Source organism: Marmota monax, unplaced genomic scaffold, assembly GCF_021218885.2.
Source record: "Marmota monax isolate L192 unplaced genomic scaffold, Marmota_monax_Labrador192_F-V1.1 WCK01_AAM20220418_F8-fsc00205, whole genome shotgun sequence".
NCBI classification, from domain to species: Eukaryota; Metazoa; Chordata; class Mammalia; order Rodentia; family Sciuridae; genus Marmota; species Marmota monax.
In genome coordinates this window covers 760286-782919 of record NW_026692417.1, presented here as the reverse complement: position 1 = coordinate 782919, position 22634 = coordinate 760286, and the positions used below count along the sequence as shown (strand labels likewise).

At 39.9% G+C, this 22634-nt stretch overlaps 1 protein-coding gene and 1 non-coding gene across 2 annotated transcripts; one reads left to right on the top strand and one right to left on the bottom strand.

The window, feature by feature from the left end:
- Positions 1-5067: 5067 nt before the first annotated feature.
- Positions 5068-5140, top strand: Trnal-caa (transfer RNA leucine (anticodon CAA)). The gene has a single exon. It is a non-coding gene; the product is annotated as a tRNA-Leu (tRNA).
- Positions 5141-19870: 14730 nt separating this feature from the next.
- LOC124091601 (keratin-associated protein 9-3-like) lies at positions 19871-21114 on the bottom strand. Its single transcript, XM_058578734.1, has one exon. It carries the CDS (start codon positions 21032-21034, stop codon positions 20660-20662), a length of 375 nt encoding a protein of 124 aa, XP_058434717.1. The 5' UTR covers positions 21035-21114; the 3' UTR covers positions 19871-20659.
- Positions 21115-22634: the final 1520 nt, after the last annotated feature.

Below are 22634 nucleotides of genomic sequence, written 5' to 3'. Positions count from 1 at the left end.
TTCATTTAGGATTCTGACTTTCAGAATAATTTTTGCAGTTTTGGTATCCTATGCTGGAATTGACTATCTCTTTGTCCAATCAACTGCTCATTGATTGAACATCTCTTGGAAGTCAGGAATTATGCAAAAAGAAGCAAACAAGAATCTGCCCTCAAGGTGTCATCAAGAAGAGACAGAGAAGTTAAGCCAGCAAATAACAACCAAGGATTGCGTGTATATCCAGTTTTCTCCGTTATGATGTGAAAGTTTAGAGGTAGGAGCCACTGACTACCTGAAAATTTTAGGGAACCAAAGGGAACATATTTTGGGTGGGAGTGTCTTGATCATCAGGTAGAAAGGAGCAGGAAGGGGATTTTGTAAGTGAAATAGCTGGAGAAATAAAAGGCCATAGGATCGGGGTTTGCTCATGGGTTGGTAAAAAGTGTTGATTGCTTGAAGCACAAATTCTGGATCTGAGTGAAGGGAGCCTTTGGAATGATGTGAAATGAAGTTGGAAAAGTTCGATATGAAGAATCTGTACTATGCCTAGTATCCCTCACTCAGGATTTTGAACTTTCCCTCATAGGCAATGTGCATTCATTAAAGCTGTTAGAGCAGGTATGTGAAGAGTAGACTTGCCCTTTGGAAAGATACTACAGGTTTTGAGCTGAAGCTCATTGTCATCATCATGGTCACTTCTTAGGCTTTAGCCACCATGCTGAGTGCTTTCATACAGCGTTTACAACAAGCCTGTGATGCACGCAATGGCTTGATCCTTACTGTTTTGCAGACCAGGAACCTGAGCATAGAGACACCAAGTGACCAGTGAGTGAGTAGTGAGCATTTGAAATCACAGTCAGTGTGACTCCAGATTCCATGTTCACAATCATTTCATCCTCCCTTGTACTTTTTTTTTTTCTGAATAGAGAGAAATCTTAATTCATTTTTAGTTGAATATGAGGTTGGTGGGAAAGTTGAGGCCAGGTTACATAAAGGAAGTTGATCTTCGAGCTCTTTTTCTTAATCAAAACCATCTGCTGTACCAAGGAGACACCCAAACACAGAGATAATGGTTGGCAAGATTCTTGGGTATTCTAGGGGACTGAAGAGGCAGGCGTGATGCCTATCTTGGAGGGTAGTGTAGTTTGGTGGGGATGAGAAGAAAAACTTAGCTATGATTTTTCACCCCGTCATTCAGTTTTGGGGAACCACTACTTGGGTGGTATATTAATTTCCATAATAAAACTAATATTCTTGTTTTTAAGATTACTGGAACACCATCCTCCACTAACACTTAACACTAAGTGAATATATATCATGTGCTAGGTATAGTGCTCAGCATTTAGGTACTGCTCCTTCCTCCTGCCTCAGGACTCTATAAGATTACTATGCTCTTATAAGATTACTGTGCTCTTACTATGCTCCTTTCCCAGGTGATGAAACTGAAAGTAAAGATGCTGAGTAATTGGTTCTAAAGTCACCCAGCCAGCTCTTCAAACAGATATGGCTCTTCAAACAGCAGGGGCTCACGCTTACAAATAAAATCAGTACTTTACTGGAATTCCATTTAATATAATTGTAGATTATGTTTATTCTTTTTCTTTTTTCATTTATTATTTCATTCAACAAAATGCCCAGTAGCATGCCAGACTGCTCTGCATAGAGCATCAACTCTTCAGAGAAGGTCCTTATTGTCAGGGTGAGGGAAAACAATAATAAACAGAGGCATACATAAGAGCTTTAGAATAAAATAAAACAGGGTAATGTGTCAAAGTGACAGGGAAGTAGGGCAGGGGTGTGCCTACTTTGGTTAGGGTGACTGGGGGTGTCTTTGACAGGTGGCTGGAAAGAAGGAGGTGAGGTCAAAGAGGCTGGCAGATGGCAGGTAGTTTTTGTACATAGTTTAGATTTTATTCTAAAGGCAAGAATCCACTGGATGCTTTTTAAAATTTTATATATATATATATATATATATATATATATATATATATATATATTTAAATCAATATAATAATTGTACATATGTAGGAGGTACAGTGTGTTATTTTTTTTTTTTAGATACCACAGATTGAACCCAAAGGTGAGTAACTGCTAAGCCACATCACCAGCCCCTTTTTATATTTATTTTGAGACAGGGTCTCACTAAGTTGCAAAGGGTCTTGCTGGCTTTGAACTTGAGATCCTCCTGCTTCAGCCTCCTGATCTGTTTGTATTACGGGTGTGCGTCACTGTGCCTGGCTTACAGTGTATCATTTCAATACATCTTCAATGTGTAGTGATCAGACTTGGGCAATTGGCAGATCTATCACCTTGGATTATACATCATTCATATGTGTTGGGACTATTCTAAATCATCCCTCCTAGTTATTTGGACATCTCCAATGACTTGTGGTCAACTCTAGTTATCCTGCTGTACCACAGAACACTGGAAGTGATTCCTCCCACCCTGATTGACTTAAAGTGGGGAGTGATGTGATTCACAGTGTAAGGAAAATGGAGTGCAGCAGAGCCCATATGGAGACAGGCCAAGAGATAGGAGGAGCCCAGGTGACAGGATGAGTGGCGATGCCAGTGGTCCATGAACTGATAAGAGGTGGCAGAGCTTGGGAGACTTTATTGATCCTAGAGGTGATGTCATGCTGATGGAGGGGATGTGTGGCAACACAGCCCACAGATCAAGTCCAGGTCCAATTTGCTCAGAGGTGAGGGGGGCCTGAGGAAAAAAGCTGTCATCAGGGGTGGGAAAGACAGTGTTGATGATGAGTCCCCTTGGAACCTACAAGGTGAGCAACCTGAAGCCCACAGGGGAGCCGAGCTGCAGTGGGGACTTGGGAAGCTCCAACAGGGAGATGGAGATTTTGCTTACCGCGTGGTTCTTGGGCTGAGAATGAGATGATCCCTTTTATGTGCATTAGTCAGGCTTGTTGTTGTGCCTTTCTGACACCCATCTCCCATCGACTCAGTGGATTTCTGGGTTGCTGCTGGGCAAACCCTCCCACGGCAGCATCTCCTGAGTCAGCAGGGAGGTTAGGAGGCTTCCCACTCCAAGGCCACTCCAGGTTTTTGAAGCCTGTTACAGTGCTTCATCCTTCCCGCAAGCAGGATGTAGAAACCTTTCAAGTTTGTCATCCTAATAAAAGTGCCTTTGAGTAAAAACATTTGGTCTTTATTTCCTGAATTGCATGATCTTTTAACTTGCTGGTAAATTCCTTTATATAATGGAAAGAAAGCATGTCTGGTATCAGGCTGTCATTGACATCCATCTCTCTATTGCAGAATGACCACTTTGCTCTTGGCCAGGCATGCAAGGAAAGAATCTTGGGCTTGGGTTAAAGGGTGGACTTTGGATTTTTTTTTTCCCCCTTTGCATCAGAACATGTTTTTCCAGTTTTGCAGATATAGTCAAGTCTGATAAGACTCTGGCCACCTTATTATCTTGCACTGAAAATTACCCTCAAGTTGGATTCCTTTAAAATGGAAGTAGTGGTGTTTTCCACTTGAGGACACCTTATATTCACCATAGCTGTAGGTGTGTAACTCTTTTACCCTGTCTCATGTGGACTTACAGGAACTCTTTGCAACATGTGTTCTATCACATGACACATGGAATCTTTTTGCAAGTTGTTGCTTAGCAGCTTCTGCTGGCTGGAACCCTCGGTTTTCATTTTAGTTCTTACATATTATTGTACATTATAGAGTATATAGATTGTAACAGAGAATGATATAGTTAAATAAAGCTAAAAAAATATGTAAAGTCAACTTGGTGGGAAATGGACATTCAATAAAATTTAAGTGTCTAATATATGCCCAGCACTGGGAAAATAGATTTTTAGTTATTTACTATGTGAAATCTAATATCAAGTTATATAAACTTAAAGTTATTCGCAGTACACTTAAGAGACTTAAATGCTATCTTTTTAAACATTAACTGATATTATAACTTCAATATATTTTGAGTTTAGTTTACTAAATATATAGTTAGCTCTATAGTAACAGCAAATTCATATAACATTTTTTAGATAAAGGATATGGTTCTCAGTGCTTTATATGTATTATGTCATTTAAACCTCACAACTACTTTATGAGGCTGGTATTAAAGTTATCATCTATTTTAAAGATAAGGGAAACTGAGGCATAGAGTGGGTAAGTTGTTCAAGGTCAATAGCCAGGAAATGGTGAAACTGGTCTTGAACCAAGGCCATCTGGCCTTAGTGTCTGTGTTCTGAATCACTGTCTGTTAACCTATCATCCCACGATTGTTGATTATTTTTCAGGAGAGAATATTGGTTCATTTAGCCAGTCTTCACTGAGCACCTGCCTTTTGCCTTGCACTGGGAGGAGGTTCAGGACATGCGAGGACAAGCAGCTCACAGGTGCACGCGCAGATATCTTGGCATTTGTTGGCATTCACAGGGTACACAGGTCTCCAAAACAAGGCAGAGGAGTGGGAGTCCAGTGGCAGGGAACAGCAGCAGTAAATACACACAGTAGAAAGGAACAGATTGTCTTCGAGAAGCAGTGGATAGTGTCTGAAAAACAAGCACGTGAGATTAAAGGTACATAGAGAGGCTTGACTCCCAAGAGGAGGACTCTGAACCCTGGGTGGTCAAGGAATATGTTTTTCTAAAGCAAGGAAGCTCTGCTGTGAATATGGCTAATGTGATGATCGAATCAACAGGGTGTTTAAGGGATTTGTTAAATTATGCATTAAAATGTTTAATGCAGTGCCTGGAACATGGTAAGTGCTCCGTAAAAGGTTCTAGTAGGTGTGGTAGTTATTTTAAATAAGCCAACAGAAGCTGGAGCTCTTCTGTCATTTCCAGATATTCTCCAACAATGAGACGATCTGGGGTTAAATTCAGGAGTTTAGCTTTCCAATCTCTTAAGTCTTCTGCCTGGGCAGAGTCTTCATGATACTCTGTCCTTCTCAAGTACCTTCTGCCATGTGTGGCCTGTTTGGGGAGGTGGCCATCACAAATGCCCTGTAGGATTTATTGCCCAGAAGGGCTGGAGGCACTTCTCTATTAGCTTGAGGATAGAATTTCCCCCCTATATTGTATTTCTCATTAATATCTGTGATTTAGGGCTGGGGACATAGCTCAGTTGGTAGAGTGCTTGTCTCAAAGGCACAAGGCCCTGGGTTCAATCCCCAGTGCCACCAAAATACACACACACACACACACACACACACGTATATATATCTGTGATTTATGTGGAGATGAAATATGTTTTAAATGCAGTTGGACATTTTAGCTGGAGAACAGGAGGTAATGGAACAGCATGTCATTGTAGTTGGTCTGTGTTCCTGAGAGGAAATTTGACTTCTTGGTTAGTTGGGAAGAAGTATGCAAAGAAAGAAGACAGCAGAAAGGAAGGGGCACGATATGAGGAAAAAGGCCCATAAATATTGACTGTTTGGGTTTTTAGGAGTGTAGATGTGTGGGATAAAGATGGACCAATCCTCCAAATGGAGTGAAATGTGCCTGTGAGCAATCTCCTTCCTGTTTCCTCAGCTATTTTCCACACATGATTATCTGGCTATTACTACCCTCTCAATAGCCCAAAGGTTTTCTGCTCCAAAAGACGTATTTGAATGAAGAGGATGTATAGGAAAAAGTGATTTATTGAGTACCTACTACGTGTCAGGAAAACGATTATTAATGATCTCATTTGATGTAGCATTATTGGGAGGTACTGGAACCCTTTATTTGATAAATAATCAAAAACTCTGGAGAAGACACAAGAATTGTTTAAGGTCTCAGTCTGTCAGTGATTTAAATTTGGTTCTTTTGATTACTTTTCAGATCCTGCCCTCTATCCTTCCCTCAGTGAAAAGCATCTTTAGGGTGATCAGAGTGTACAAGCTATACTCAATACAACATAACAAGATGGATTTATTTTGCTTAAATAAACGTTAATGCATGAAACAAGAGTTTATTATTACCTCCGTTCTGAGCTCTCATTTTTATTCTGAACCTCTGTGTAGTTCTCTTGCACTTTGATTTCTTTGGATCACTAAAACAAGTGTTGCAGTAAAGTGTAAAAACACTAACCTCAGAGTTTCCTGATGCTTTTTTAAGAATTCTACTACATTGTCCCCCATCCCAGTGGAGAACCTTGAATTCTTTCTGCTTTAAGCTCTTGATCTCCAACCCTGTCATTCCTCACTCTTCTCAAACTTCCTAACGCTTCCTGACCTCAACTTCTTCATCCCACAATATTATTAACCCGCTAGGATTTTTTCCAGGTGTACATCTTTTGAACAAGTGAATACCAATTATAGAAAATGTAATTATAGTTCTTTAACTCTGGCCCCCCTTATGACCAAGATTCCTCTCATCCTTTTGGGAAAAGATTTGATTGGTCTCATCCAACAAAAATAAATACTACATTAAAAATTCAAGAAGGCCAAAATCTTGAAAATTTGTATTTTAACTATTAGCCCATGAAAAGACAGGAACTTTGACTTCTAGGGTTATGTAGCGTATCAATCCTATTTCTATGTCTCATATTTGTAATTCAGGAACAGAGTTAAAAAAGAATGAAGTGTCTTATAGGCATTTTTGGATTTGTCAGCAGAAACCCTACTATTATGTATAACTATAAAGTACTGATAAAACCAAAAAAGAATGTAATTAGAAATGAATACACCCTACGTGTACTAAAACTTACTGCTTTGGATTAGTCTCTTTCAATCTCACCAAAATGATTTTACTTACCTCTTAAATCTCCAGACTTACCCAAAGCTTTCATGCTTTAGGTCACGCGATGAGTCACATTTTCTTTCTTCAAGAGTTTTCAAAGTCCCTTTGTATCCTTGGGCTTTTAATATTAGTTTTGCTAATATTAAAAGGTGTTTACAGCAGCACAATTCACAATAGCTAGAATGTGGAACCAACCTAGATGCCCTTCAATAGATGAATGGATTTAAAAAAATGTGGCATTTATACACAATGGAATAATACTCAGCACTAAAAAATAACAAGATCATGGCATTTGCAGGCAAATGGATGGCATTCAAGCAGGTTATGCTAAGTGAAGTCAGTCAATCCCTAAAAAACAAATGCTGAATGTCTTCTCTGATATAAGGGGGGTGACTCAAAATAGGATAGGGAGGAAGAGCATGAGAAGAAGACTACCACTAAATAGAGAAGAGAGGTGGGAGGGAAAAAGAGGGAGACGGGGAGTTGCAAGGAAGATGGAAGAACCTCATTGTTATACAGAATACATTTATGATGTTGTAATGAGAAAAAGAAAAAAAAGTGTGTCACATTAGATTGGATAGAGAGAAAGGATGGGAGAGGAGGGGAGGAGTAGGGGGGATAGGAAGGGCAGCAGAATAGAATAGACAATATGATTGATGTATGTACATTCCATGTATGTATTATATGGCAAAATACATTCTGCTGTCATGTATGACTAAAAAAAATTAAAATTAAAATTAAAAAAGGTGTTTACTTGAATAATTATGATGGAAAGCAGATTTATTCTATTAGAGTTATGATTTGGGGGATGTTAGTAATCAAGTCTCCCTGGTGTAGCCCACTTCCCGAAGAGGATTCTGAGGGAACTGATGGAACTTTTGTAACCACAGAACTCAAGGTGCTGAGCTTCCTACTTTCTCAACCAGATTCTGTCTGACCCAAAATGTTCGCTTCTCTGGCTTTCACCCTCCAAAGCCCAGAGATTCATATTTTCTGGCCATATCCAACTACCGTAATTAATCAGAGTCCCTAAGCAGAAAGTCTGAACAAATTGTTCACTGAATAATCTTAAATTTTAAAGGTAATAAGAGTATAACAGGACCCAGGGAGGAGACAAGTACCACACCCATTATTTGGTCTGAATGAATTTTATATGAAGGGTGCTAGTTAGCTAGGTGATAGAAAGGGTTGAAAGGACCTTAAGGTATCACAAATGTAGGAGCTGTTGTCGTTTGAAAGGGAAGCTTTAAAGCCTGAGCTGTCAAGGGAAGAGGGAAGTCGGTAAAGCTTCCCAAATGCCAAGAGGGACAGGGGTTGCCCTGTACAGAGGAGGACAGACTGGCTGGAGTTGATAACAGAGGGCGCAACGAAGCTGTTCTAGGAGTGTTGAGAAAACTGCAAACTGAATCCCGGGGTCACCATGGCAAGAGTCTGCCCTTGCTGGAGTGAAGCAGTGTAACTGGGATGACAACCCACTGGCCTAGAGTTAAGCAGAACCAAGCAAAAAGGAAGGAAAAAATTCCTGCGTCCTCTTCCAGGCCTGCGGCTTTCCTCTCTCGCCCCCTAGCGGCAAAGCCGAGCAGAGCCGCTGCAGAGCGGCAATGGGTTTTTCAAAGCTCAGTACCCAAAGGGCACAGAGTAAAATTGTCAACCCCGCGGCTTGGCAAAGAGCCATCCCTAGATCTGAATCTCCCCCACACCAGTCTTGACTTCCAGTTCCTTAATTTCTTTGTCTCTACCTGAGTTTGGGGATCAGCGTTGGATCATATTTCAGTTTTTCCTTATGTGTTGAATGACTAGAAACAAACTATTTAACCTCTTTTAGGTTTGATTTACTCGTCTACCAAACCGAGATAACAAAATCTGTTCCACAGGATGGATGTAAGTATTAACATTAGGCTCACCGGAAGTTAATTTAGTCTGTGGTCCAGCATTCGGAGCAAAGGGAAGACAAAATGCACAAGGAGGAATCATATTCAGTTTGTACAATCCTTGCTTCTATGGTTGGTTCTGAGGCTGTCCTCCATATTTATAACTCTTCTAACACCCATCTCATACTTTCTTTACCTTTAGTCAGGACCTCCTGCTGTTGGGGTTCTTAACCTTGTAGGTGATGTAAACCTTCACTCCTGAAAAGGCCCTGCCTGTTTTGGTGTTAGTTTCCCATTAACTTTTACCAAGCATCAAATTAATGCCCTGGTTTCCAGATATAGCTCTTTCTCCTCCATTGTGTAGCAGCAACCCAAACTTTCTTTTGGGAGTCAGGATCAAAAGCCAGTGGAGTAACCTCCTTCTTTCTCTGTGGTTCAGGGACACCAGGAGCCCCCAAATAGCTAGGTGGAGGTCTTAACATCTAATTCATTGTTTTCCCTCTTGGTGGAAGCCTCTTCCCTTCCTAGGAATCGAGACCTCAAAATCAGCAGAACACAAAGTTGTGGGGCAAAAAGCAAGCAAAAAAAGAAAAAAAAATCTGCTTCTGGATTGCTAGGTGTAATAGAGCAGTTACTTTCACTTCCACCCTTCAATTCTGGCTGTGGCAAATAAGGTCTCCTATGCTGGTCTTGGATTCAGAGCCTATTCTACACCCTGCAAAGAACCATATCCTTTCAGTGTGTCACCTCTCCACAGGTGCCATAGCAGTCTTTGGGAGGCCATTGGGCCTTTTCATTAGGATAGCTGCTTTGGGATAATGATGGATGTGTTAAGACAAGTTAATTCCACATATATGGACCTATTGCTGCATTTCTTTTGCTATGAAATAAACTATTTGATCATAATCAGTGCTATATGGAATCACATCATGGAAGATAAAGCATTTCTTAAGCCTAGATGATGGTGCTCTCAGCCCACGTCCATATCCAGAATGACTCTTCCAATTAAGTCCGATGTGTCTTTCTTCTATAATGGCAGAGAGTGAATGTAATCAACTTACCAGAAGCTGTGTAGCTGGTCCACCCAGAGGATGTGCCCAATGAGGAGGTCATTGTTAAAGAGTGCCTTTGGCAGATACTCACTGATAGAAGAATCCAGGTCAACAATGAGGAGGGGGAGTCTATGTTGTGAGGCCCTAGCATAAGCTTCATCACTGCCAACATAGCCAGTTTGTACACAGTCCACTGAACAAGCACAGATATGACTGGGAGGGGCTGATTGACATATATAGAACATGCCATTTTGTCTACCTGATTATTGGGAGCCTCTTCTGCTGGGGCTGCCTTTTGGTGAACATTCACTAGGAACAAGTGGACCTTCATACTCTGTGTCCATCATGAGAACCATTTGAAAGCAAACAACAACAACAACAACAACAACAACAAAAAAACGGGACAGACCTCAACAGACCAATGATGTTTTATTAAGCACTGCGGGGGGGAGGGGCACATTTTCAGGAGAGAATATGGCAACCGGTTACAAGAGGGGTCTGATTTGTATAAGGTTTAAGTAAGACTTGAATCATAGCAGAATGCTTGGGTTGGGCAATCAGGGAGAAGAACAGTTGTGCAAGTTCAAAGCCCAGGTCAAGGAGAGTAGTTGTGAAAGTTCAAAGCTCATTGTTTTCCTTCTCTCCCTGGGACTCATTGTCCTTCTTCTCCCCTGGGGGTTGTTGTTCCCCTTTTTCTCTAGGGGTTGTTGTTTTCCATATCCTTACCATCCATTTTCAAATGTCTTCCCTAGACCTCCTTGACACGGATATGGTAATCCTGTTCCCGAGTCTCTGGTTGTCCAACAGAACCACTAGCAATTACTTAAGAATTGCTGTGGATCTGTATTTCTGGGAATCTTTTAATCCAGACAATTTGGAAAACCAAAATATCACTTGGAAGTCTTGCCCAGTGAGAGGATTTCCCTCCCCAACTGTTCTTCAGGGCCACTCTTGAGTGGGTTTGTAATAATGAAGCTATCCATTTTCAGGTGTTTCCAGTATTATTATTTAGAAACTATCTGTAAACTGTTTATTTTTCCTTCTCCACAAACTGCTCATAAGGAATTACCTGTGAAACCAAGTATGTGAATCAAGGAAGGGGAGACAATGTGGTTAAGGGTGGTGGCGAAAGAGTTTGGGCCACTGCTCATTCAACTTACTTGAACCATTTGGATATGCTCGAGCCTCATCTCGTATAATATTTCCACTCGGATGCACTGCTCTTGTGCACACTCAGCCTTATGGCTTGGTGGGCCAGGTGACAACCAGTTCATCATGAGAAGCTCAGCTTGTAGGTCATTCTGTCTGTTCCAGAAATTCTGGATCTCTTGTAAGCCAGAAGTAGTTTATTGAAAGGAGAGTAGTTCTTTTCAGAAGAGGCTTTTCTCGAAAGCCCCATAGGTCTGCTCTGGAATTCTTCTCTTGGTGCTTACCAGAAGCTACATATGGTAACTATATTTTTCAAGACACTTGGAACATCACTGGGTCTGCTGGCCTGGAAGGCTAAAATGAAGTAACAGTTTGCATTGCACCTGGGCTTGTCCTCAGTGCCTTCCCTTAACTCTTGTTCCCTCTAAAAATCAGCAGCATTTTGAATTATCCTTAAATAGGTTGAAACAGCACACTCAAGAATACTCAAAGACCATCAGGAGTTGTGCTTTCTAAGGGACAGCATTCTTTTCTTTCATCTTTGAAAATATCATCATAACATTTTCCAGACAACTGGGCCTTTAAGAAACTTCACTGAGGTGGTGAGCTTAAATTTTTATAGTTTTTTTTTTCTGTTATCCTGGAGTTCAGATATGCTTTTCTAAGACATTTGATGTACTTGCTACTTCCTTTTCATGAGATTTAATCAGCATGATGTCATCAATGTAGCAGACAGATTATGATGTGGTGTGAAATGTCAAAATGATTAAGATCTCTTCCACGACTATTATGACAGAGAAGGGTAGTTGACATAGTCCTGAGGAAATCACTTGGAAGGTTACTATTGGTCAGTCTAGGTCAAAGCAAAGTACTCTGATGTCCTGATATGGAGAATATGGCATTCTTCATGTTAATGACTACATACCAGGTGCCAGGGGCTGTATTAATTTGTTCCATTAAACACACTGCATCTGGCTGGGCTTGGTGGCACACACCTATAATCCCAGCTACTCAAGGAGGCTGATGCAGAAACACAAACATACAACAAAAAAAACTACATTTGGAACATCAACTCCCATTGGGGTTACCACCTGAATCGGTTTAAGTTAATGATATGCAATTATTCTCCAAAATCTATGTGCTTTCTCTATGGGACAAACAACTGAGCTAAATATGGTATCACTATCCTGACTTTTTTCAGGTCTCCTATAATGGCATCCATCTTCACAATTCCCCCAAAGTTATAGTATAATTTTGACTTTACTATCCTTGTATTGAGGAGCACTTCTGAGGGATTTCTTTCTTGGCCTTTCGCCAAATATGGATGTTCCAATTTAGAAATTCACACATTAGGTAACCAGCCTGCGTCCACTATGATTCAGATGGGGATTTGAATCCGATCTTCCCTGGCCACTGCAAGCCACCACTTTTGCTGGTAAACCAATGGCATTTTGTGTCACTAGGAATTAGTGTCAACTCAGTGTTTTATAAGTACTGTGATGGCAAAATTTCATCTCCCATGGTCTCCAGCCCTGGTACCATACCCATGAGTATATTATGTTGCATGACAAAGGGGACATAATATCATTAAAATTGCTAGCCATTTGACATCAAGATAGAGTATCCTGGATTATCAAGGTGGACCCAATACAATCCCATGAACCCTAGAAAAGCAGAGCACTTTCCCAAGATGAGGACAGCAAAGAAGTTAGAGAGATGTTTGCAGAGGGAGAAGTGGGAGAAATTAAAAATGTAAAAAGGACATGACCTGCCGTTGCTGGATTGAAGATGGAGGGGGCTTGGGGAAAATACGAGACGAAAATGAACAGTGAGCTTGGAAGAAGACCTGACCCCCAGATGAGAATCATTTAACTGACTTTTTAATTGTGCAACCCTTTGATTACATTTAGTATCCCATTTGGGGCAATATAAATCAGTTGGTACAGAAAATAAATGATTTGTTTAGAGCTTTCATTAACTCTTCTGTAGGTTTCTGATTATGACTTTACTTTAGATGCTAAGATCTTGAGTTTATCATTTTCTGTCTGAAAGCACTACAGTGTAGAAGGAGAAGGTGTCCTCCTTAGAGGCCCTGATAATCATCATGACTGTCCTAAAAGTCACACAACCATCTGGGCTCCCAAGCCATGTGTTTCAGTAGGTGATTTATTAAAAACCAAAGTCACAACTGTGATGCAATTGCATGCAATGTGTCCTGTTTCCTTTTGACAGGTTGTTTAATACTGTGTCCAAACTCAGGGACTCTACCAAAGTAATCACCAAATCCCCTCTCCACTTTTATTGGTACTGTGGATAGAACTCAGGGGCACTCAACCACTGAACCTCATCCCCAGCCCTATTTTGTATTTTATTTAGAGACAGGGTCTCACTGAGTTGCTTAGTGCCTCACTTTTGCTGAGGCTTGCTTTGAACTTGCGATCCTCCTGCCTCAGTCTCCTGAGCTGCTGGTATTACAGGCGTGTACCACCATGCCCAACCACCAAATCCCCCTTTAAAATTTTTTTTTTATTAGTTGTTGTATTTATTTGTATGTGGTGCTGAGAATCGAACCCAGTGCCTCACATATGCTAGGCAAGTGCTCTACCACTGAGCCATGACCTCCAGCTCCCAAATCCCTTTTTTGGAGGTCTACTTTCTGGGACCACTCCTGGCACCAACTTTTGTATCAGGTAAGAAGAAGAAAAAAAGGTCCAGTAAGAAAAAGAAAAAGAAATGCCATTTATTTGAATAGAAAAAATTTAACATAGAGAATTGTTAACTAGCTCAAGAGTTATTAACTAGGTAATCAAAAGAATAAAAAGAAGACTAAGTTATCACAGAACTAACCAGTACAGGAAAGTCTGCAAACCTACTGGGTCCACTGTGATTCAAATGAGGACTAAGATTCCAACTATCCATGGTCAGTGATCCTTGATTAAAGAAGTGCTCCCATTTTTACTGTGGAATTTACAATTTATGTCCTTTTGCCATCCATGAACCATGTATGTACCTCTTTTTGGATGTGCTATGTAAGAGCTTACTGCAGACTATTGCATCACATGATAGCTAGAAATGTTCTAGGTTTCAAGTTTTGGAAACCTCAATGAATATTGGCTTGATTAAATAGAGCTTACTCTTCTCACAGAAAGGCAGCTGCTAACATTGGTTAAGATGCTGTTCCAATATGTCAAGATTATTGACTTTTCCATTCTCTTGGTATGTTGTAGCTCCATGCATCAGATCTGTAGCATGAAGAGGAAGTGGAAATGTAACCAATGCATGTTCCTTTTATCTAAAAAGGAAGGTTTTTCTCTGAAACTAGCTGACTGCTCTTTAGGTCTTGAGCACTGCCCTGTGTCTCTCTAGTTCTGCAACTTTATTTATTTTTAATTTATCAGCTTGTATTTCAGTGTTGAATTACAGGCATCTTTGGGCATGGTAGGCAAAGCACTTTTTTATTGTTTCCATTTTTTTTTTTTGGTGGGGGGTACCAGGGATTGAACTACCGAACTACATCCCCAACCCTTTATATGTTGTCTTTTGAGATGGGATCCCACTAAGTTGCTTAGGATCTCCCTAAATTGCTGAGGATGGCTTTGAACTTGGGATCCTCTTGCCTCAGCCTCCTGAGCTGCTGGGATTATGGGCCACTGTGAGCCACTATAATCATGAGCCACTATGCCTGACTCCATGATTTTGCTTTTATAGAATGTCATGTAGTTTGAATTATATAGTATGTAGACTTTTCAGCCTGGTTTCTTTCACTTAGCAATGAGCATTTAAGATTCTCCCATGTGTTTCATAGTTTAATAGCTCATTTAGTTTTAGCACTGAATAGTATTCCATTGCATAGATGTCCCACAGTTTATTTATCCATTTATCCTATTGAAGGGGTTTATTTATCCACTTTGGGGCAATTACAAATTAAGTTGCTATAAACATTGACATGAAGGTTTTATGTGGACATTAAGTTTTCAGCTTATGTGGGTCAATACTCAGGAGCATGATTGCTGGATTGTGTGGTAAGCATATGTTTAGTTTTTTTTGTTTTTTGTTTTTCCTACTACCGACTATAACTCCACCCCTAGAACCTTTTCTTCTTGCAAAACTGATAGTCTATTTCCATTCAACAATTGCTCAACCTGGCCCTGGCAATCACATTCTACTTCTGTCTCTAGGAATCTAAGAATGTCACATAAGTGAAATCGTACAGTATTTGTCTTTTTTTTTTTTTTGGTGACCAACTCATTTAATTTAACATAATATGCTGGAGATTCATGGTGTAGCATGTTTCAGAATTTCCATCCTTTTTGAGAGTGAATAATATTCCATTGTCTGTACACTCTGTTTTTCATTTGTCCCACCTCTCAGTGGGCATGTGGTCTTCTTCCATCTCTATGTGTAGTTTTTTCTCCCCTGTACAATTGTTGGCCATTTGTAATTCCTTTTTTCAGAAATGTCTGTTTGGATCATTTGCCAATTCTTTTGATTGAGTTATTGATTGATTGATTGATGGATGGATTGGCATGGAGTTTTTAGAGTTGTTCATGTATTCTCGATATTAACATTCTGTTGGAAGAGTAACTGGTAAACATTTTCTCCCATTCTGAAGGTTCTCTCTTCATGCTGTTAATTGTTTCTTTTTTGCTATGAAGAAGCTTTTAATTTGATGTCACCCCAGTTATTGATTCTTGTATTATTTTCTGAGCTAGAGGAGTCCTTGTAAGTCACTGTCTATGCCTAAATGTTGGAGTGTTTCCCCTATGTTCTCTTCTAGCAGTTGCAAAATTTCTGTTCTTGTTCCTAGGTCTTTGATCCATTTTGATTTGACTTTTGTGCAGGTTGAGAGATAGGACTCTAGTTTCAAACTTCTTTTATATATGGATATCCAGTTTTCCTGGAACCCTTTGCCTTTGCTCCAAAATAAGTTTTTGGCAAATTTCAGATGATTGTACCTATGTGGGCTTATCTGTGTGTCTTCTATTCTATTGGTCTATGTGTCTGTTTTTATGCCAGTACCAAACTGTATTTTGTCACTATGGTTCTGCAGTATAATTTGAGCTTGGATATTATAAGGACTCTAACTTTACTCTTTTTGTCCAGTATTTATTTGGCTAGTCTAGGTATTTTGTTCTTCCACAGGAATTTTCCATTTTTTTCCCTAGATCTGAGAAGAATATAATTGGTATTTTGATAAAGCTAGTATTGAATCTAGTGATCATTCTTGGTAGTATGGCCATTTTTAACAATATTAATTCTGGTGTCTTCTTTTACTTCTTTTTTCAGTGTTCTTTACTTTTTCTTGTACCGGTCTTTTACCTCTTTAGTTTAACTTATTTTTAAGTATTTTATCTTTGGAAGCTATTGTGAATGGAATTATCTTGATACCTTTCTCAGAAAATTTATTATTGGTATATAGAAAAGCTCTTAGTTTTTGTATGTTAATTTTTAAAATTCTGCTGCTTTGATGAATTTATCAGCTCTGGAAGTCTTCTTCTGGAGCTTTTAGGGTCTTCTGTGTATAGGATTATATCATCCACAAACAAGACAATTTGGTTTCTTTCTTTCCTACTTGTATCATTTCTATTTCCTTTTCTTCCCTAATTGTTCTGGCTAACATTTAAAGTACTAGATTGAGGAGGAGTGGTGAGAGTAGACATCTTTGTTTTGTTTCTAATTTTAGAAGAAAAGCTTTTCCCCATTCAGTTTTTCCCTTTTAAATATGATGTTGGCTTCTGGATTTGTCATATATACCCTTCATGAGGTCGAAGCAAGTTGCTTCCTTCTCTCCCTGGTTTCTTCAGGGTTTTTTTTCATGAATGAGTGTTGAATTTTTTTCAAAGGCTTTTCCTGCATCTATTGAGATGATTATGTAACTTTGATTCTTTTTATGTGTGTATTGTGTTTAGTGACTAGTAGTATATGTTGAATCATCCCTTGCATCCTTGGAATGAATTGAGGCTATTTACATTCAGTGTTATTTTCTTCTGTCATTTTGATTTATTTCCAATGTTTGCTTCAATCCTGATTCTCATTTGCTTATCTACTCCTGTAATGATATTAATCTTTCCTGAGATTAATTCCTTTTCTGAACTCTCTTGGTTGTTTTTATCTTCTTCTGTGAATAGAATTCCTTTAAGCATATTCTGCAATCCTGGATTAGTAGTCATGAATTCCTTTAGTTCATGGAAGATTTTTATTTCTTGTTCATTTCTGAAGGATAGCTTCACTACATATAGAAATCTTGGTATTTATTTTATTTCAGGGCTTAAAATATACCGTTACAAGCCCTCCTGGAATTTAGGTTTTTGATGAAAAATTTCATATTATTCTAATTGGTTTTTCCTTTAAATATGATCTGGCATTTATATCTCTCTTGTAAGTTAAAAAGTTTCCTTTGTTCTGGATTTTTTACATTTTAATTATAATGTGTTGTGGAGAGATTTTTTTCTGGTCTTGTCTATTTGGGCTTCTGAATGCCTCCAGCATCTGAATGTCCATTTCATTCCCAAGGTTTGGAAGTTTTTCTGTTATTATGTCATGGAGTAGGTTATCAATAGCATTAGCCAGAGTCTCTGATCCTTCCACAATACCGGTGAGCCTTAAATTCCTTAATGCTGTCCCAGAGTTCTGGGATATTCTGATCAGAGTTTTCAATATTTCTCTTTAGTGTTGTCTGAATGCTCAAGTCTATCTTGCATTCAAGTTTGAGATTATATCTTCTACTTGGTCTAATCTGTTGGACAAACCATAAACCAACATATATTTACAATACTTATTACCGGGTTGCCCTTTAACTCTACTAAATGAGAGAAGTGGGTAAGAAATAATATAAAATAGGCTGAAAAGTTAAGCCTTATTGATGGATATTAATATTAAATTGTATTGGAAGAAGAGGGAAATAAAAAAAGGAAGAAAACGGAGGGAAGGGAGACAGTAGACAAAAGGGGGAAAGAAAAATGGATGAGAAAGAAGGCACGGAGATTAGAAAAAAGAAGAGAGGTACAGAGAAAAAAAATCCAGTTAATTGAAAATAAAACCATAAAATTATGAAAAAAAAAAACCAAATAGTGAGGGAAGACACAACAGAATAGTGCACAAAATAGCACATGAGGCAACCATCAAAAAGAGTCAGTTTTCCCTTTGCTGAGGTATTTAAAAGGGAGACTCTTTTTTTTCCCCAGGGCTTTGATTTTGGAGTCCCCCAGCTATGAGGAGGTTTGTGGGACACAATTATAATACTGTTTGTGTAATTTTTTTTCAACTATGACCCAAACTGGCCAAACGTGTTAGTGTAGTCTGTTTGCTGAGCTGTGCCTCCTCTTGCCTGCCAGCGAGTGTTGGGGAGAGACGCGTGTTTCAGAGAAGTCAGCCTCAGTATCACTGTTTTGATATCTAGACATGGGGGTGTGGCTCTGGTAGGCCAGCCCTGTCACCTGGGTAGCCTATATTCTGATTTGGACTGCACGATACCCCTTGTTTGGAGAGCCTCTGTCCATGTGCTAGGGAGAGGTATGTGGGAAGTGCCCAGGTCTCATCAGCAGATCCACCAGTTGCTTCCCAGTGTGGGGGACAGGACCAGGCCCAGGGTGGGATGCACAGATAGCAGCTTTCTACCCAACTCAGACCTAGCTCACTTAAACCCCTGTTGGCCTTGCTCCTTTCCACAGAGTTCATATTGCCAATTTCATAGGAAGGTGCCTTTCACTTTGCTGTGTGGGAGATTAAAAATCTCTCACACAGAATTCTCCCACACAGAAAGTTTGAACAATAAGATTTTTTCAGCTGGCACTGATTCCCTATTTTCACTGCATCCGCTGGGAAGTGCCAGGACACACTCCCACACTTCAAAGTATCTGGGCCTGTTTTTCTGCTCTCCTTGTGGTTTCTCTGGACAGCAGAGCCTACTTTTCTTAAACTTGCTGGGAAACTTTCTTTCAGCTGGTTGCTGGGGAGCCTCCCCTCCCGCTCTGAGCCACTCACTGCCCACCTGATGCTGCAGCAGTCCATTTCTTTGATTAATTCTCTTCCTATCCAAAAAAACCCATATTTCTGGGTCTCACCTGGCTGCTGGCTCTCTGAGCCACATTCCGAGGCTTTCCCCCATCATGCAGCTACATGCCATTTTGATTGAATCTTGGGGAGCAGTTACTATATGGTGGGTTCCTCTAGCCTGTCATTTCCCCGCAACCTAAGAGCAAGTTTAGTTTTGTGAAAAAGTGTTGAAGTGTCTTCCAAAGCGGCTGTGCCGTTTTTCATTCCCACCAGCCATGAACCAGAGGTCCTGCTGCTCCACATCCTCACCAGCATTGGGTGTCGTCATTGATTTGGATTAAGCCATTCTAACAGGTGTGGATCCGACTCTTTTCTACTCATTCTTTTCATTTGGAATAACTTTCAAACCTCATCTCAAAGATTACCTCCTTTGTGAAGATTTCCTTGATGCAGCCCCCATTGCACAAGCCCCTACAGGTCTTAAAGTGAAGTGATTTCTTCTTTTCCAGATCCTATTTAAGACCCTCCCATATTCATTGCAGTTCACAGACCCTAGGCATTAATTTCCACTGCATTGGCACTCCAAAGCCTTTTGACAATTTCTGCACATTCCTGAGGTATTACTTTTTCATGATCCCCTTGCTCTATATAGGTCCTAGGCTGTGATCTTCCCATGACATCAAACCAGACAAAAGACTTAGCTTGTTCACTGTTTTTTGCAGGAAAGTTGACCCATCCCAAGGATTAATGGGGAGGGGAACATATAGCAAAATTCCTGACCTCCTGATTAGATCAATCCTCTCTTTGTTTTTCTCCTTATTACATTTCTAGATTAAAAATATTCTTCCCTACCTCGTACATTGTTTCACATCCTTCTCTTGGGCTTTTGGGGCTGCCAACATTCTCTTGGCTTTTGGGGCTGCATGTCCTGTAGGGATACACCCTATTGGATGTTGTCCTATCAGGGCATATTCACTGAAAAGTATCTATTCACCCAAGAGGGATTCTTCTATGAGTTGCTATGAGAACACAATTTACCTCCTTATATTTTGTATAGCTATTTTCATACTTATTTTTTTTCTGGATAATAAGGACCTCAGGGATAAGCATTCACTCTTCATCTTTTGCCATCATCCCTGCTTTAGAAGGGGCGATTACTATATTTTTATTGTTAATATGTGATATGTTATATATTATATGGCTTCATTCTCAAAAAGAAACAACTGAATTTTTTCAAGTAGATGTTCTTGAATTAAAAGCAGTGAAACTACTAGATGTAAAAGTAGAAACACAGACCATGGTTTCTTTGCCCAGTATATAACCTTTATTAAGAAACATCAGAAGACACAGTGCCACAGATATAATTGAAATAGCCAACAGGCAAGATCATTATGATCCAAAAAACAAGGGAGAGGTCTCATGCTGAACTGTAGAAAGGTTCAGCTGACTTCTTAGAAGCTGGATGTTGGGTGAAGACCTTCCTTTCTCTCTGATGACATCTTAGGAATGTCTCTTGGCATACTCTGGTGCCTTGGCATTGTAAAATAATTGCAGGCAAACAAGATAAATATAGATCATAAAGCAAGGTGGGAAAATAAGCATTGTAGATAGTTCTCAAGGAAAAACTCCAGAATATGGTGGTAGTTTTCAGTCTTGCAAGAGGATCAGAAATATCATCATGCAATTTGATGAACTGAAGATGGGTTCACAGCATTTTTCTGTCCACAGTGAAGATTAATGTATTCATTATAGAATAGAATCAGAATGGTGATTCTCAGACCCTTGATAGCCCACACAAGAGAAAATGAAATAGAGGTCCAAGAACATCTTAGTGGTTCAGGGATGGTCAAGAGGATGAATAGTTCAGAGATGCTGCATCCTGGGCAATCAAAAATCAGCAGGCTGGCTCTTAACAGGTGGGCTCACAGCAGGAGGGTGGTGGGCAGCTGGAGCAGCAGCAGGCTGGGCGGCAGCAGGACTGTCCACAGTAGGATGGGCGGCAGCAGGAGGCCTGGGCATGGTGCAGCTGGCAGCAGGTGGGGGGTGTGCAGCTCACGACGCAGCAGGGTGGCAGGAAGGTGCCCTCCACGCGGCAGTCTGGGCGGCACCACCTGATGCGGTAGCTCACGGCTCCGAAGCCACCCTCCTGGCCAAAGCCTCCTCCAATGCCGCCCCCAATGCCACAGCTGGACTCGCAGCAGCTGGGCTGGAAGCAGCTGGAGCCACAGTTCCCACTGGTGGAGCAGCTGGGGAATCCGCAGAAGCCGGTGGAGCAGCAGGCCATGGTGTCAGGAGTTGGGTTGAGAGCTGGGAGTTGGGTTGAGACCTGGGTTGGTTGGAGGAGTATCTGAGTTTGAGAGGTGACTGCCACATGGGGCCTTTATATATCTGAACCAGCAGCTGTTTATAAAATTCTTAACATATTTTTCTTGTTTTTGTTTAAATTTGTTCCTTAGTGGTCCTCTGATTGGCTTGCATTGAAATATTTAAGACATATTATGGGCAGCAGTTTGGAAATTACTCTGTTTTATAAGGTTTTGGGGACTCGTCATATCAGCCTTTTGCTCTTTAAAATATGTTTGTGGTTTCCCGTGTTCAAAGACTCCTCCCACTTTAGACCAGTCAGTTGACACCCTCATTTTGACAGTCCTCATTCCACGTGACTGTCTGTCCAGACTTCTAAAGCTTAGGGTAATTGTGTTATTTTTAGGTATTATTTTTTTCACTCCTGGATATATAGAATGAATTCCATTGAGTTTAGAACCAGGATATTTGCTGAAATGAAGTAGTACTTTGGTCACATAGAGTTAAAACTTCCACCACAAATACTCCAACATCATATCAAATTACCATTACAGTTCCTTTGATTTCTACTAATTTGAAATGAGTAAATACTATTTGTGTTCCAGGCCAGAAAACTATTTTATTTTATTTTACTTTTGCGAACCAAACAGCTTACTGAAAAGAAGGTATCCAGCTTAGCCTCTGGTAGCATCTTAATAAATGTTTTTTGAATTTATTATTGATTCAATAAATGTTTATTGAGTGGGTGGAGTAAAAGGCATGATTCATGAATGCCCTGCACAACTCATAAATTATTAAACAGAACTTTCAAGTTGTAACACCTGTGAAGGAGACTTGTTATTTCCTGTGAGAAGAGACTGGGAAATGTTGAATTATTTTTATCTGAATTCAATAGTTGAACTGACATTCAGGAAAAAAAATGTCTAGGAGTTATGATCTTTTGAAGAATGTACTGTCATCTGCTTTATATTTCCTGCAATGCATCTTCTGTATGATACGTCACTGCCATCAATTAAATGATAGAGGTAAGTGCTAGGAGCTTATAAAATAACTTTGAAAAAATTTTTAATGTTTTTCCTGTGTTTGTGTGTTTTTGTATTTTTGACTATTACACTCAAAAGCTTAGAGAAGAATTCAAAAATTAAATGGTAAAAGCTATTTCTTTTTGTTCTAAGTTTGTGTTCGCTTCTTAAGAGAACAATATTTGCTTGGGTTACAAATTATGCATCATGACATAGCTGTTTCAGGTTTCTAATGCAGCTGTCTGACATGGTGATGGTAGAACTCACTAGGTATGCTGCTGATCTGCTTGTTGTGTCATTTAGACCACAGATACCTCTTATACGTACAGTAAATGAAGGTGAATATTGAGAGTTGAAGTTTGGAGACCAATTTGAGAGTCTGAGGAATGAATGAGACAGGCTAAGGCATAGGAATTAAACCCAAATGCTCTTAGAAAATAGATAGTATCTGATAGATATTTTCAAACCTATTTAGTAGGTAATACCATTTCTTTATGTTGGGCATGAATGAAGGAAAACACCTGGTATGTTAAATGGGAGAGATTAGAGAAGGTTAGA

Excerpts from the sequence above, each read along its gene's own strand:
- LOC124091601 (XM_058578734.1), bottom strand. The coding sequence starts at position 21,034 with ATGGCCTGCTGCTCCACCGGCTTCTGCGGATTCCCCAGCTGCTCCACC.